Consider the following 17,219-nt stretch of genomic DNA (forward strand, 5'->3'; position numbering starts at 1 on the left):
GAACTGGGGTCCTACAAGTGAAAGGCGAGGAAACAATATTACTAGTAAATACAAAATAATATGTCAACGCACCAACCATCCAATTTCATTCGTGCATACACAACTCGTTCTTTTTATAAAGGTTATTTCGAAATGCAAAAGGCAGTTTTTTAATTACCCACAATAATTATCTGCATAAAACGTTACTTGGTAACGAGTATGGGGAGCTGTTGATAATTAAAACACCGTGAGAAACGGCTCCCTCTGAATTTCCATAGTTTTCGTGAAAGAAGTAATTTTCCACGAATTTGATTTCAAGACATCGGAATTAGATTTTGAGGTCCCGAAATCAAGCATCTGAAAGCACACAGCTTCGTGTGACAAGACTGGTTTTCTTTCATTATTATCTCGCAACTTCGACGACCAATATTGAGCTCAAACTGTCTTTGACAATTACCAATAGTGTTGTCTTTAAAGGCAGTGGACACTATTGGTAATTGTCGGAGACCAACCTTCACAGTTGGTGTATCTCAACATGTGCATAAAATAAAAAACCTGTGGAAATTTGAGCTCAATCGGTCATCGAACTTGCGAGATAATAATGAAAGAAAAAACATCCCTGTCACACGAAGTTGTGTGTGTTTAGATTGATTTCGAGACCTCAAGTTCTAAACCTGAAGTCTCGAAATCAAATTCGTGGAAAATTACTTCTTTCTCGAAAACTATGGCACTTCAGAGGGAGCCGTTTCTCACAATGTTTTATACCATCTACCTCTCCCCATTACTCATAGTCATAATCAAGAAAGGTTTTATGATGATAATTATTTTGAGTAATTACCAATAGTGTCCACTGCCTTTAAGCTGAGTGTCAGGAAAATAAAGATGTTTTGAAAGTGGACTTGAACAGAACCACAAGGCGCACTTTTAAAGGATCTGTCAGTGACCTTTTTACGCTTTGTACGTTATGGTTTTCAAAGTTTGGCTGGGAGAATATTATGACACATGTGTGGGATGGGTACAAATTTACTCATTCAAGTGTTCGGAATATACATAAAAATAGAATTTACCCAATGATACAATTAGTTCTACAAATTGCGAAGCCTCAACACAAATTTGAAAGGAAGTACTTTTGCCATGGGTCAGATAATTTGTTTTTGTTTATAATCTCCATGGTTGTGGGCGAACAGTTGTGGTTTTCTGTTTGTTATAACTTGAAACGCACCTATTGTTAATACAACCTGTGAATGACGTCACGAAAACTACAACCAATCAGGATCCCCGTATGTTTCATCATTAAAAATTACCAATCAAGGTCTTCCTTTATCTGGTTGTGCTTGTCTTCGTCATAGATTCGTGAATAATTATAGAATGATTTCCTCAATATACATAACTCAAACATTCATGTGTTGTCTGTAACTAAAGCTGTGCCACACCCACACAAATATTTTACTTTCAGAGCTTCATCTCCCACTGAGACAACACGAGCAGACTGGGGGAAACGTCGCCACATTTCGGCGCGTTGGATTGTCGAGTTGTTAATGCGTCGGACAAAAATTTCACCACGTAGAACTCCAGAGGAGAGCGGGAAATTGTACCTTACCCGTTTACCGAGCGTGGGGTCTGGCTTCGCCCATAGAAATTTCCCATACTCGGGGGGTAAATCGGGAGGAAAACTGTGATATTTGAAGCAGTACCAAAAACCTTTTGGCTATGGCGACCAACCGAACGTCCCAGGCATTCGACGGGGTCACACCCGCCGAGTAACGGCATATTGAGCCGTAGGATCTAGTTTACTGATTGCACAATGTTCATTTTATTATGTATGAGTTGTAGCATTGAAAGTTTATCTAAAGTCAAAGAAAAAATTATCACAGAACAATCGAGAGGGAACCTTTTTTTTTTTACAGACGGAATGATTATCTATTTTGGTATTTTAATTCTGACAACGTTTTTCTTGAGAGACCCACGGTCGTGACCCATAAATTTACAGACAATATTTTGCTGGCTCAGGCTGACTTGAGATGGTTCGCCGGAAAAGGAAAGACGTAATTTTATTTTGATATTGAGACGTCAGTAGCTTGAATACAGATTGAGTGCCGATCAATAATTTTATAACCACACATCAAAGAGTCACATTTCTAAATCTTTCAATAACTAATCCGTTATTCATAGCCCATCATACGGTCTGAATTATACGCGAAGCCATCTGAAGTCAACGCTTAGTGAGTAAGCACGAGCACTTGACAAGTACTTGTGGCCATCACCTACCGTCCAAAGTACAATAATCACCCGCTGAATTGAAATCACTCGCCGAGTCCCGCTCACTCTGCGAGAAGGAGGTTTTGAGCAAACCGGCCCAACACTTTTACCTTCCCACACCAAAGCCAATCTTCTCAGAAAAAAATGAACCCTGTTTGTTCATCGGACATTCTGAAACAAAACAAAATCGATTAGAATGGATATCCTAGTGAGAGGGTTAAGACCATTTTGTGTACCTCCTCTCACCTTGTTTTTGTCCTCCCGGGGATCGGTTTAATTGTTGGGGTGGGTCAGGAACCCTCACTGTGGCCCGGCCTCGGGGACCGGTCTTATTCGTTAATTACAGAGCATACAAATGAACAATGTATGTGGACAAACATTAATTACTGGGTGGTGTTTGGGGATGGAATTGGATGAATAGTCGGTGGGTTGAGTGGCATGTCCGGACAAGGTGTAGTAGACACACCCGGGTACCCTTTTGCTATCTGCTTACACAGGTGTCTTCATAGTCATAATAACCTTCGGCTGTTGCATGAAGCTTTATTGTAGGTAAAAGTAATCATTCCCTGAAAGACTTGAAAGGTCTTTAGTAGGTGTTTTACAGATACACCTCTAAATGGGGCAAGGTACTGATACGGTTTAACATAATTGGTATATTTTTAGTAAATTGTATTCAATAATGAATGTTTGAAATGCTTCTTTACGTTTAATATATCTTTAGTGTGGTTTTATTAAAGCATTGTGCATTTTAAACTTTTTAATTGTATTGCTTGGGTGGAGCTCTTTTATTATTAGGTGTTCGGCTAACAGCCGAACAACTATTGTTATTGTTATGTTTTTGTTGTTTTTCCGCGCGTTCTTCTTTCTCTCCGAAACTTCTCCAGCAAGTTTAAACAAAAGTAAAGCTTGTACAAACATAATTATTATTATTACTTTCGATTATAAGGGTTTATAATTATTTTTTGCATTGCACCTCTAGAAACGTTTTCTTTGAACAAAAAGAACGCAGACAGCTATGAACATCAAATCATAGAACCGTTATTTAGAAATTGAGCGGCGCGAACTTAAAGTTTTTCCAGAATAATAATATCAAAGAGCACCAAACAGCCGTCTGTAGCAAGTAGGCCGATTGGTTGATGACCACCCTGCTCTACACCAACAATAATACAGGAAACAATAAGACTTCGAAGACTCTGTGTGAGCTCAAACAAAACGTGATAGGGCATAGACTCTCTGTGATTAAGGGTGGACCATGGCAGGAACTGAACAGCCCACACAAACTCAATTCACATACCCTCTAATCAAATAATAATTAAACAGACACAATTCACTGATTTTTGTTTATCATTATGGGTCATCATAGGCAAGGCCAAGACGATTGGCGGTGGGGATGGGGCGAGACTGAATACTCGGGAGGGGGGGGGGGGGGGCTGGTTGGTGGGGGTGTTAATTCTCGCTCTGAATGAGAATGTGCCGTTCGGACCACGGTCTGGTCATAGAGCAAGGGTCTAGCTAATTGATTGGGCGGAACTTCGGTTTGATTGACTCAGGTGATTTCAGAAAGTGGTTGGTGGTGATAATGAGGACGTGTGAGGGCGTATAGAGAAATCTGACCCCCCCCCCCACCCCAGAGATTGGCCCTTTTCGAAACCACGGCTTCGACTTTGGATACGGCACAACATGTGCAATATTGTCACAAAGCAACCGCGGAGCCAAGCTAGCCTGAGCCAAATCCACAGGAGAACCGTGGCTTTGCCCCCCCCCCCCCCCCCCCCCCCCCATAATGGGAAATAAAGGGTGCGTTCGTTAAGCTTCCCTGGGTCGACCCTGGTGTATGGCGGTTTTTTTTTTCTAGGACGAACGTAGGTAATTATCTGCACACGTTCGTCCTGGAAAAAAAAAACGCCACACACCGGGGTCGACCCGGGGAAGGTAAACGAAAGCACCCCAACATGTACTGAATGAGGATGATTCAAAAGAGGGCGCTATCAGAGTTCGCCCTATTGGGGGTGGGGACATGCACGTAAATTTTAGGGGAACATAACCTCCTGCCGCATCGGCATTGATATTGCATCCCGAGTTTATTTAGTATTCTGTAGATCTACTTTTTTTGCTGATTTTTAGGCAACTTGATGTCTTCATAAAGAGATGCACATAATTATTGCTAGAGTATTTATTGAAGTTAATAAAAACACCGATCTCAACTATTCATTCACAATATTATTTTGCATTTATTGCTGGCAATTACTTATTACTAGAAGTTGATTGACGTACATGCATAATAAGTAGTATCTCTGGAACATCATGTAAACGAACACTTCCTAATTAAGCAGCTATCGTAAAAAGAAAACCACCGAGATTTGAAGGATGTTTTTAAATATCTACAAAAGTGACAACTTTGTCATGAAACTAATGCTATTTAAAATTAATACAGTATTTTGAAATACATGGTGGGATGCACTGGTAAAAAGGTGAACCAACTAAAGATTGTGTTTATTCAACACTGTTTACTTTTAAAATATATTGCCATAAAACCATGAGACAGAATCGCTCTAAAAGATTTTGTGTCAACTAATAAAAAAAGCTTTTAGTTTTGAAAATGTCACGAAATTGTTTTTAACAATTGTAGAAAGTTGTATTTCCATACAAATAACAAGGATTCCTTCAAAAACAAACTGACAAATAAATAATGTAAGCGTTTATTTTGAAAACTAGTAAAAATGGTAAAACGCATATTGTTGTACAATAAACACTGTTGTTGACTAGTCAAACATTCATGGACTAAAGTTTGATAGTTCTTTCAATGGGTTGAAATTAAAAAAAAAACAGCATTGGAAACTGCAGTAAAATAAACAATAACATTAATCAAAGCAAAGCACCAAACCGATAAAAACAGTACCTAGAAATAATATCCGCTCTCTTAACACATTTAAGTTAGAAGAAATGTAATATGTGTTTCAACATAAAAGCAAGTAAAAACAGCAAATTAAAAAAGTAAATAAAACCGAAACATGTCAAACACTACCACTAATTGCACCGTATTTTTAAAACATAACATTAGCGGTCGACATATTTAAAAAAGCAAAGCAGGAACTGTATGAAAAAAAACACTCACGGTGGAATATTGAAATTGATCAGAAGTGGACATTTTTAAGAAAATGCAATCCATGTTTTTTATTTACTTATTTAAAACATGTGCTCAAAACGCGGCTAATCATTTTTGTTTTACCCAGTTGTACACCGATGCTTTTTTGCACTGTATTCTCAGCATTTTCCCGAGCTCTGTGAAAACATTCACAAGCATTACTCGGGTGGGATTCAAACCCACGACCTTTGCAATTCTAGAGCAGTGTCTTACCAACTAGACCACCAGGATTGCTCGGTAGCTATAGAGGCAAGACGAGGCCGCTCCAAAAGGTATCCCTAATGTTGGCCACAGTTGTCATGATTTTTTGTTTCATCTGTTCAGTTTTTGTTAGGCGAACTTGCATGCGGTGTCAAGGATTGGAGGCCAAATCGCGGTTTGGATTATTGTCGTGTGTTCAAATCGTCGCTCTTACCACTTCTGTCGACAAATTGCAAATCGTACATAATATTATGTATTTTGTTTTATACTCATTACTGTTGACATTTTTCAGTAAGTTTCCGTACCTAGTAGTTTGTTTCGTAATTGCGAAAAATATATAATTACGTTTGTGTTCAGGATTGAAAAACACTAAACAGTTCCTGGGGTCGATTTCACAAAAAGTTAGGACTCTCGTCTTATCTCAAGTTAGGACGAGTAACTCGTCCTAATTTACGATTAATCTTAATGTCTGCATGCTGCAGTGCAGGGTTGGGACTCGTCCTAAGTCCGAAGATTAGTCTTAAGTTTAGAAGAGTTTTGTGAAATCGACGGCTGTACAAATAAAATACATGTAGTCAGTTTGGTCAGATTTAGCATCTTTGAACAATTTAGAGCAAGTTTGAGTGAGGCACCATAGGCGACCATTGGTTGATTTTGCCTGGTTACCTATGCATTCAATACATCCTGGGTACCAGGCAAAATCAACCAATGGTCGACTATAGTGCCTCACTCGAACTTGCTCTTATACTTTGAATTCAACAGTTATTATTTACATCGGTGGTAGTTCAACCGAGCGAGCACGGTGCATACCGTGTTCAGGCACTTCGAGTGTCGAACGGTGGTTAGATGTTGAGCTTGTAGGTAGTGGGTTGCCAGCAGCAGAGGGCGCACCGGGAGACGGTGGTCCTTGCCTGGACGGCGCCTCACGCGACTCGTCCCCTCTATTCCGCACTATTTGAGCGTACACCAGTCGTTCTCCTCGTGGGGTCGGACTTCGGGAGTCCATCGATGACGACGCGGCAAAGTCCAAACCCGAATCAGAAAGTCCAGAGTTCCGAGTAGGAGTTTGAACCTCCGAGTATTCGGCGTGGCTGTTGCTTCGATTCATACCGGCACTTGGCGGGCTTCCACCTCGCCGGAAATGGTCTCTGTTGCGCGTTCGACGCTGTTGGTACTGCTGGTGTCCGGTTGTTTCCTCTGGCCTTATCCTATCCGTTTCTAGCCTACCGTTGGGCGTGGATTGGTAAAAGTTAGGGGAAGTTGTACGGTAGTTCGACGATGGAGTGCGATAGTTTGGCGAGGGGGTGTGCTTAGAGTGCGGACGGCTCTCACCGCTCGAGTTATGATGAGAGGTGTTCAGAGTTTGGTCAACAGGGGGCGGCGTTCGTATCGCTCTCGTGACGTAGAAGTCCGTAGAGTCAGGTTCACTGAGACGACGTGATCTGGTAGGGGAGGGGGACATGCCGTAGTTTTCGGCCGCTGACCAGGTGCTGTTCAAACTATTAGGGGATAAAACGCGTCGCCGCCCTCCTTTCTTGTTGCAACATGTCCGGCAACACGGGCAGAGGTCAAGGGTCATGATTGCAATAAAGAGGAGTAAGAGAACAAGGGTGACTATCACAGAGCAAGGAATTAACCACAGTAAAAGTTCCTCCTGTGTTATATACACTAACGCTGCGTCCTCTTGTCTGATAAGACTTACCGCTCTGCTGGAACCAACGGTATTTGTGACCTCACATATCACGGATACTTCACCCGTTGGAACGACCAAGTTACTGATGAGAATTTCTGGGTCTCCTTCTGCATTCTCTAACAAGTCAATACCGTCGGATAGTGCGTTCACTGCGTTGCCGCGGTAGTACCACTGGTAGGAAACAGGGGAGGGGTTAGCAGCGCTTGTACGGCAGGAGAAGCGAGCATTGTCTCCTGTCTTTGCTAATAAGACGGTTGGGGTGATTGAGACAATGGGACGATGCTGTACATCTAAGACACCCGTTGTGCATGAGCGTGTATCCCTACCGGGTGTGGATGCTATACACTGATAATTAGACATGTCATCCCCGTAAGTTAGTGTTATGGTATGCCGCCTTATGAAGTATCCGTCTCGGTAAACTTGCTTGGTGTTAGACAACAAAGCTGGTGTGTCCAGTCGCTCCCAGCTCAAAGCAGGCCGAGTGGTCGAGTTATTGAGGTACGCACAAGTCAACTCGACCACGTCTCCTTCCGTTAGAGCGTCGTGGATACTCAGCACACATACGGGAAACTCCTCCACTGGAAAGTCTACGACGTTGAGCAGGGCTGGCTGAGATGTTAAGTTCGATTGTGCACCGACAGATGAAGTTACTTTGCACTCGTACCTCCCTTGGTCTTTCTTAGCTACCCCAGTCAGTTGTAAATTATACTCTCCGAGGGTAGTGTTCCCGAAGATAGCCCGGGGTGCCTCACCCTCTGAAGACCCGAGCTGGGGTTGATTTTCACGGGCGAAAATATGAGAGTCCTTCAACCAAAATACTAGCCCACTCTTATCCGCGATGCGGCAGTAGAACGTCGCACTCTCCCCTAACAGGGCGAAAGTGTTTCGAGGCTGGGTGATAAAAGATTGTTCTTGGCTCAGAGCTAGTTGTGATAACTGTAGAACGAGGAGCCCAATCAAGATCATACTGACATTATCACCAATCATTTTGACCAAGTATGATGTATAATTTCATGAGTACGATTTGATGTTTGGATCACAGAAACCAAAGATGTCCGACTGGAGTGCAGATGTTGATTGCAAGGACGGATGCACAATACACGGCCATTTTGACGAGAACAATGCCGGCTATGATAAAGCACTCCAACACCTGTCGTCACTACACGGCTAAATACAGTCCAAATATCCAATATTATAAAGGCACAATCAACAGCTACATTCGATGAAACAAACTTCTCCTGAAATTTCCTCGGAAGATGTTAATAATATCATTATCTTCATCCACAAATTTGAAACTGGGTGGTTTAAAGGATCACCGGTAATTCTAATAGGATTTCCATGGTATACATAATAAATTACTGCTAACATAATACATTATTGACAATGCAACAGTTAAGGTCAGTCGCTGGTACACCGCGTCGTTAGCGACGACAGCTTTCACTATGCGTTGCTAGCGTTGTATCGCTTCATTGCACACCACGGACCCTACCTGTAGAATCAACGGCTGTTTTATGTATTGCTGTGCCAACTGTGATTGCTGCAGTAAAAGTTGAGCCTTGTATGGTACAAAAACCCTTGCAATTTTCCTTAACAATGAACAATGAAGAATGACTAGATTTCAAGCATCATTTTTAGTTAGTGTTCGTGTTCGAGGTGAACACCTCGTATTGTTATACCTTTTCTAAAATTAAAATATTACATAGAACAGCCGTTTTTATTTGATCAATATTGGTATAACGGCGGTTTTTTTTGTAAGCGTATTCATTTGCTAATATCCATTTCTGTAGAATAAAAATGCATACCAAATAAACCACTCGCTAAATGGACGACATCGTTCTACGAAATACACAGGATGTGTGATCAAGCAACCGTAGCTGTTAGTGGTCTTTATTAATTCATATTAATAATAGTGCCGCGAAACATTGTATGTCAGCTGTTTACACCATCATGGAATTCTACCTCCATGTTTAAACCGAGTATTAATAATTGAACGTGGCCATAGGGACTCATTGGTTTATATGGCTGATGGGGGGGGGGGATTTGTCTGGATTCTTCAGATAACAACAACCCATTTTAACCCTGGGTATTTTTTCTTCTTCTTTTTATCATACTATCTGTGTTCGTTATACTGTGCCAGTTTTCCCCTGACTTGTTGCCCAAATTGGGAGAGCGTTTCCCCCTTTCTACCCCTGGATCGCATCATGCCTCTGGATTTTGTTTGTATGTTTCCACGGTTTTTCCATGGTCTTATCTTCGCCACTGCGTATTTTTTACTCTCTTTTTAATGGAAGGATTACAAAAACAGCAATAAACAACCTAATAACTACATTAACGGCAGTGGACACTATTGGTAGTTACTCAAAATAATATTTAGCATAAATCCTTTCTTGTGACGAGTAATGGAGAGCTGTTGAAAGTATAAAACATTGTGAGAAACGGCTCCCTCTGAAGTGCAATAGTTCTCGAGGAAAGAAGTAATTTTCCACAAATTTGATTTCGAGACCTCAGATTTAGAACTTGAGGTCTCGAAATCAACCATCTAAACGCGCACAACTTCGTGCGGCAAGGGTGTTTCTTCTTCCATTGTTATCTCGCAAGTTCGATGACCGATTGAGCTCAAATTTTCACACGTTTATTTTATGCATATTTTAAGATACACCAACTGTGAAGGCTAGTTTTTGACAATTACCAATAGTGCCCACTGCCTTTAAACACAAGTACTCATCCCGAACCAACAAGGGAAGCTTGGGGAGGCTCCAGAACTTGTCTATCATCTGTCTAAAACTGTAAAATGGGTTGGGCTGGGGCGGCACGTACGTACACACCAAATGGGTCTGTTTCTAAACTAATTGAAGTAAAATGTTACAGGATTCGTAAGGTTACATTTTGACGAAACATGTGTATTTCATCCAATAGCCACATATTTTTCGGAGATGGGCACTTAATCGCATGCCACACCAGTCGGGTGCCGGAAAAAGACCGCTCCGAGTCCATTGGGCTCGCTCTCCTTTCACAGGCATACTGACTATAACAACCTCACAACTTCTATGAACTTATATAAAAATACGAACTCGTCTGTTTAAAAGGAAGTCAATTTCCTTTCGTTTTCGAAGAACTGTTTTTGTTGTCAATGAGTTACACGACTGCGATACGCTGAAGTACTCTCAAATTATCCAATAGAGCGCCCTCTTCTGACTTTCACTTTCGCTTTAGGCTCTCCTGGAACAAAACACAAAATTATAAAGTAAATGTTAGTTGGAAATATTAACACTAGATTTGATTAACTATTATTATTAGTCGTATTCTTTTATCATTTTTGTGTGAAATTCAGCAAATCAAGAGCAAAAAACGAAGCACAAAACAAAGAATTTCTGAAGGACTACTCAAGGGTTTATTATAATTAATTGGGTGCAATCTAGTGTCCAAAAGTATTGTTTTTTGTATGTTGGTGTTTCATCAAGATTCTTTTGGAAAAATTATAAAATAATTTTAAAAGTTAAAACTTTAACACCCGACATTTAGATCCCAATGATAATTAAAATGACAAAGTGGTGGACTGAGTCCACCACTTGGTAAGAAAATCAAGTCACGTGATACCAACACCGACCCTTTCGACAACGAGTATATTAAAATAGAAGTTATAATTAATAATCACACCTGGCAATCATGACGTCATCATCCATTATTATTCACTATGGTGCCGTTCTGGTCCTTGACTGTCGACAGCTCCATGACGTCATTATGACGTGAGTTCCTCTCCAAGTCAATGCAGCATTCAGTTGAGCAGAACCTCCGTAGAATTAAATTTAAAATTAGTCCAATAACTACAACCAAACCGAGAAACACCAAATCTATCACCAGAATAAACATGTACTTCATGTCGATGGCGTCCGTCGCTGAGTCTGGTTAATTCACGATGATTCTCAACTACCTGATGTCTTCCTGAAGACAAGCAGAGTATACTGTTCGAAACGTCGATACAACACCGGCTCTTCTCAGAGCCAACACTCACACAAAAGAGATTTACACATGGTTGTATTCGCAAGTTTACTATTAATTATAGTCTCTTCCTATTTATCCACACCATGCGAAGCATCAACCAATACTTAATACATGTTATAGTCTTCTAGTACAATGTCCAGCTGATCGTAGATTTCACTGTGCGGACTTCCTGTTCACCCTCCTCAAGACGAGTATGCATGTACTTCGTTTCAAAACTTCACAATGTCAATCCGTGGAAGAATGGTGGAACGAATTAGACTCATGTTTTTATAACCAGTAATGTGAGTTCAAAAATGTCCTTTAGCAATGTGTTTGAGAGGGAAATTCCACTTTGTAATCTCCGAGGAAATCAAGGTAAAAAACACAACTCACACAAAGGACCAAGCACCATGTTCACCGTTTTGTTGTGTCAAGCATGCATGGATGATCACACAAAACATGGTTTGTGGGCATGGTTTGAAAAGAAATTTCCTCTTTCTATCTTCGAGGAAATACATTTTGCTGTATACCTCTGATAAAAATAACAAGTGTATATATTACTAAATAAACCGGATATGGAAAGTGAAAGCAATCGGTTTAATTATCACGGAATGTACTTTAATATGTAATGGGATGATGTCTGTGATAACACAAGCATGACATTTTGACACACACATTCTTAGCATGACCAAATGCATTTTGGTTATTATAAGCAGAATTTACTTTTTGGTTTTTACCCATATACACCGATGTGTGTAGCACTGTATACTCAGTACTTTCCCGAGTCCTGTGAAAAAAATCACAGGCATTTTACTCGGGTGGGAATCGAATATTTTGCGATGGGCCCTTGTAGTTTTTTTCAAAATCTTTTTTCATGAAAAAATTTGACAGTGTGCCAAATGCTTGTTTTATCAAAGGTTATACATCCCGCAATGTCAGAAAGTGTTAATGAAAGAAACGAAATAATCATACATACATGCCGACTACAATATACTTCTCAGATTGCTGAAAAGTCTGTTTCTTTAATGTCAATCCGGCTAATGGCTGTAGCCATAGCAAAAGTCGCTTGCCTCTCACACGGATCTATCTTGGCCGAAGTAAGAATTTGAGGTTTGGTAATCCCTCTTAAAACTAATGCCAATACAATTGTACTTGGTTAGAAACCTCATTAACTTCTCACTCAAATATTTGAATCTGATTAAGATTTTCAGGCTTGACGTCTTTCTCAGGCATCATCAAGCAGGCAAATTTGTGCAGCAAGAGTGTTTTTTCTTTCAATATATAAGTCTGGCAACTTCGATTGAGCTCAAATTTTCACAAGTTAGTTGTTTCACGCATTTATAAGTTGGGAAACCCCAAGTTAGAATACTGGTCGTTGACAATGGACCCTTTTTATGAAATATGCTAATTACATTCACGCATGTGAACAGACCCTGTTGGTTTGGCAAACGCAATAGAGTTGTGCACTGAGCAGACGCACAATTTACATATTTCATGAAAAGGGCCCATTACCAATCGTGTCCAGTTCCTTTAAAATCTGAAAGTTAGGCCGTGCCCGAAACGTCTAGATCAGCGCGTCTACCAGTGTTGAAGAATAGGCAGACGCGCGCGATCTAGCCGTAGCTGTAGCCGAAGTCGCCGTTTCGGACACGGCCTTAGAAACTTGTATATGATTTAGTCGGGTTCCCTCCTTTGGTATCATTAATAAATTTGTCATTCTACAGTCAAACGTAGTGAAGATTTTGTGAATATCAAGCTGGACCGCAAAGTACCAGACCGAGAGACAAACTCTGAGGGACTGGGTTTGACTATGATCGAGGCAGGAAATGAACTCGGACCTGGAACCCAGTATGGTAAGTTCGTTCACCCTTTCATACACTGTATATCTGTACACAGTTGTGCCACAGTTTAATTTAAAATTTGTCGTGACAAGTATCGTGGACGGGACTATTTGAGGCGTGACTAGAGGAGTGGTAATCTTAGGTTGTGTTTTTGAATCCCACCCGATTAACATGCCTACTGTGATTCTTTTCACAGAACTCGTGAAAGTACTTAGTATACAATGCTAACACACATCACTGTATAATATGGCTAAAACCAATTCTTCATCTCCGATGCAAATTTAACATCTTTTAAATCGTTGCAGTACCCGCTGTTAAAACATAGGATTCGAACTGCCTCTTGCTACCGGCCATTCTCGGTGGTCTAGTTGGTAAGACACTGCTCTAGAATTGCAAAGGTCTTGGGTTCAAATCCCTCCTCTCACAGAACTCGGGAAAGGACTGAGTATACAGTGCTAACTTACATCAGTGTATCTGGGGAAAAAAAACAAATTGAAATTTCACTAGTCGCCCAGGCCTATAGCCTTTAATGCTTCAATGTAAGATCTTTGTTAAATCGAGCACTTGGTGTTTTTTTTTCCTACAGGTGCAGCCCTGGTTCTGGTGGGCACCACCCAGAAGAAGCTCGGCCAGTTCGAGAAGGAATTTCTGCAGACGGCCGTCACCAGCTTCAATAATCCGCTGCATAATTTCCTGGACAATGATATGAAAACTATCACTGTAAGAAGCCTTGGATCTTGCCTTTGTTAGAGTGTAGCTATCATGTTTGTTTATCTTTCTCCCTCTCTACCCTCTAGCCTCCCCCCACCCCTTTTTCCTGCCTGTCTAAAAGGCCTGCGGCCGATTTCACGAAACGCTAGGATTAGTCCTATCTCGAGTTAGGACGAGCAACCCGTCCTTAGGATGGGTTCAATTCTTCCTATGTATTTGGATACGGAACTGAACCCGTCCTAAGTCCAAAGATGAGAAAAGAGTTTGGCAGTAGACACTATTGGTAATTACTCAAAAGAATTTTTAGCACAAAACCTTACTTGGTGAACGAGTAGTGGGGAGCTGTTGATAGTAAAATACATTTTGAAAAACGGCTCCCTTTGTAATTATTTTCTTAAGTTAAACTTGCTGCTTAAAGGCAGTGGACACTACTGGTGATTACTCAAAATAGTCATTAGCATAAAACCTTACTTGGTGACGAGTAATGGGGAGAGGTTGATGGTATAAAACATTGTGAGAAACGGCTCCCTCTGAAGTGCCAAAGTTTTCGAGAAATAAAGCATTTTCCACGAATTTGATTTCAAATCCCTCAAATTTAGAACTTGAGGTCTCAAAATCAACCATCTAAACGCACACAACTTTGTGTGACAAGGGTGTTTTTTCTTTCATTATTATCTCGCAACTTCGATGGATGATTGAGCTCAAATTTTCACAGCTTAGTTATTTTATGCATATGTTGAGATACACCAACTGTACAGGCTAGTCTTTGACAATTACCAAAAGTGTCCACTGCCTTTAAGTAGGTATTATGACATTGTGGCTTGGTTCTTATTATTTTGCCAAGGTGACGTCTTAAAGGTGCGTGGAACTTATTTACAACCGAGCAGCTCAAAACGCAGACACATATAACCATACCACTCAACGGGCACGATGCGAATCTTCAAGACGGGCTTGAAGAAGCGCCTCTCCACGATGCTGTTTCTGTCGGTGTTGCCATTGAATATCTAGAAGGAGGACAAATAAGATCCTATTATTAGTTGTTTATCAGGGGTTTTCATTCTAAAATGGGTGAAATCAAAGGAGGCTCTTTAATATAAAAACATACCTGAGTTTGACCAAGTTGGTCCTTCACACCAACAAGACATGCCGGTGAGGGCGGTTCGAACTGCACCCTGTACTTCGTCACCCACTGGGCATCTCCACCGTTACGCCCCTGTGTGAGTACCCCAGTGACGTAGGTCGGGTTGCCTAAATCAACCTGTATCCACTGGTTGGTATCCGCAGCATAAGGATGCCATCCTCCTATGATATTTGGATAAGGGGGTATCTTGTTGAGACGGCCACCAGCCGGTGTACCTACGTATAAGCCTTCAGTCCTGATGCTTGATGCGGTGATGCTTTCGTCAGGGATCGAACCATCTTCGAGACCGAGTTTCTCTGGATTTTTGAGCGGAAAAAGAAGAAGAAGTTTCTAAAACTATCCATATTATTTTAACATATATTTGTCAACAGTTAAAGGCAGTGGAAACTATTGGTAACTCAAAATAATTGTTAGCATAAAAACTTACTTGGTAATGAGTAGGCCTAATGGAGAGCTGCAACTATTGAATTTTGTAGTAAAATAATAATTTAATTAGAAAGGCATTTTTATCGCGCTCTTACAAAGAACACATCACTCACAATCAAAACAATTTAATATATGACTGACCTGATGTACTGCATGTCTTCCATGGGGTGCATTTCCCCTTTCTTGAATCGAAATTAATCTGTAAGAAATACAAAAGTTACTCTTAAAATTTGACATTACAAAATAAAACATCATTTAGACTTCTTCTGCCGTTAATAGTGTATGCCCTGCCATTTATAGACTGATTATTCTCCCACCATGCAAAGTTTGAAATCCTACGAAGCAGACTGATGAATGGCATTGAATGGTAAACTATGTTGCAATGGCCCATAAAATATGTAACATTTGGTACATAACAGTTCTCATTCATTTCGTTTAAAGACAGTGGACACTATTGGTAATTGCCAAAGACCAGTCTTCTCACTTGGTGTATCTCAACATATGCAAAAGATAACAAACCTGTTAAAAATTTAGCTCAATCGGTTGCAGAAGTTGCTATGATAATAATGAAACAAACAAAAAACACTTGTCACACGAAGTTGTGTGCTTTCTGATGCTTGATTTCGAGACCTCAAGTTCTAAACTTGAGGTATCGAATTCAAATTCGTGGAAAATTACTTCTTTCTCGAAAACTACTTCACTTCAGAGGGAGCTGTTTCTCACAATGTTTCATACTATCAACCTCTCCCCATTACTGGTAATAAAGAAAGGTTTGTGATCATTATTATTTTGAGTAATTACCAAAAGTGTCCACTGCCTTTAACTTGTATACGATACATTAGTGACAAACGCCAATTATTTTGGTTAAACAATTAAAATGAACCATCTGTTTTACTATACCTGGCAAGTCATTGGTTTTGCAGTTGCGTCGTAATACGAAAAATACGGCTTTCCTTGAAAGTTGTCACAGACATGCTCAGCACTGGCGTTGTTCATCTGACAGACTTGATTGATGTGATCGTAGTTGAAAGAAAAACATCCATGATGGCTGAGACACCGAACTGAACATCTGACGGCAGAGATGCCCGAGATATTCATGAAGGAATGGCCTAGTAGGGCGTGGTGCTCTACCGGGTGATACCAGACCCCTTGGTAAAGACCACTCACACTATAAGACGCTGAAACCTCAATAAACATCTCAAGCAAGAGGAATACGAAACTGCGAATGGTATCCATGTTCCTACTCTGGCAGAATAAATTGTTAGCAGGTTTACCAATATATCTACCTCGAATTAAACGCCCTAAATCACAATTAATTCTCCAAACTACCCAAGGGAACAATATTAATAATTTTAGGCCATTAATGTGATGTTACCATGGCAAGAGTAATTTCACCATATGCTAATCGTTCCGCCGTACCACGGACACGGTCATTAGTCTATGGTTAGAGACTCTCCTGTTATAGACTGGTTCCCCCGTCTCATTAGTCTTGAAGTCAAGGATACACACACCCTCGATCCCAGACGATCCACACACCCTCGATCCCAGTATGTGTGTGTGAGTCAGTCGCAATTACTGCCTCGCGCTACCTACGACTGTTGCATATGTAACATCGCACTGGACAGTGACTGTTGCATGAAAGGCAGACAAATAGGCAGCGCCTAACGACTTGTCATCAAGTCTACCGTCTCATAGGCGTTGGTGTTACAGTCTAAATGATTTCATTTGACAAACTTGCAGTGACGTCATAGAAGCTCATAGCGCTGATAAGTCCTGTGTTTTTTTTTTTTATTTTTTTTTTAGCTCGCACTTCCGGTTTCAATCGCCTGCTACATTGTGCAT

The 17,219-nt window shown here is 40.7% G+C and overlaps 2 protein-coding genes and 1 long non-coding RNA gene across 3 annotated transcripts; 1 reads left to right on the forward strand and 2 right to left on the reverse strand.

Annotated features, from left to right (window-relative positions):
- Nucleotides 1–6,270: 6,270 nt before the first annotated feature.
- LOC117296796 lies at nucleotides 6,271–9,677 on the reverse strand. Its single transcript, XM_033779855.1, has one exon. The coding sequence runs from the start codon at nucleotides 8,262–8,264 to the stop codon at nucleotides 6,354–6,356; it is 1,911 nt and encodes a 636-aa protein (XP_033635746.1). The 5' UTR covers nucleotides 8,265–9,677; the 3' UTR covers nucleotides 6,271–6,353.
- Nucleotides 9,678–13,008: 3,331 nt separating this feature from the next.
- Nucleotides 13,009–14,737, forward strand: LOC117296919. The gene is made up of 3 exons (XR_004519820.1): nucleotides 13,009–13,111; nucleotides 13,686–13,819; nucleotides 14,655–14,737. It is a non-coding gene; the product is annotated as an uncharacterized LOC117296919 (long non-coding RNA).
- On the reverse strand, nucleotides 14,661–16,892 carry LOC117296917 (lactadherin-like). The gene is made up of 4 exons (XM_033780024.1): nucleotides 16,278–16,892; nucleotides 15,519–15,576; nucleotides 14,916–15,247; nucleotides 14,661–14,814 (listed from the first exon to the last, which is right to left on the reverse strand). Exons 1-4 carry the CDS (start codon nucleotides 16,611–16,613, stop codon nucleotides 14,680–14,682), a joined length of 861 nt encoding a protein of 286 aa, XP_033635915.1. The 5' UTR covers nucleotides 16,614–16,892; the 3' UTR covers nucleotides 14,661–14,679.
- Nucleotides 16,893–17,219: the final 327 nt, after the last annotated feature.

The sequence above is a fragment of the Asterias rubens genome, chromosome 11, assembly GCF_902459465.1.
Source record: "Asterias rubens chromosome 11, eAstRub1.3, whole genome shotgun sequence".
In the NCBI taxonomy this organism is placed as follows: domain Eukaryota; kingdom Metazoa; phylum Echinodermata; class Asteroidea; order Forcipulatida; family Asteriidae; genus Asterias; species Asterias rubens.

Excerpts from the sequence above, each read along its gene's own strand:
- LOC117296796 (XM_033779855.1), bottom strand. The coding sequence starts at position 8,264 with ATGATTGGTGATAATGTCAGTATGATCTTGATTGGGCTCCTCGTTCTA.
- LOC117296917 (XM_033780024.1), bottom strand. The coding sequence starts at position 16,613 with ATGGATACCATTCGCAGTTTCGTATTCCTCTTGCTTGAGATGTTTATT. Across the intron at positions 15,248-15,518 it reads GAAGACATGCAGTACATCAG|AGAAACTCGGTCTCGAAGAT; the intron begins GTCAGTCATATA and ends TCAAAAATCCAG. Across the intron at positions 14,815-14,915 it reads ACCAACTTGGTCAAACTCAG|ATATTCAATGGCAACACCGA; the intron begins GTATGTTTTTAT and ends TCCTCCTTCTAG.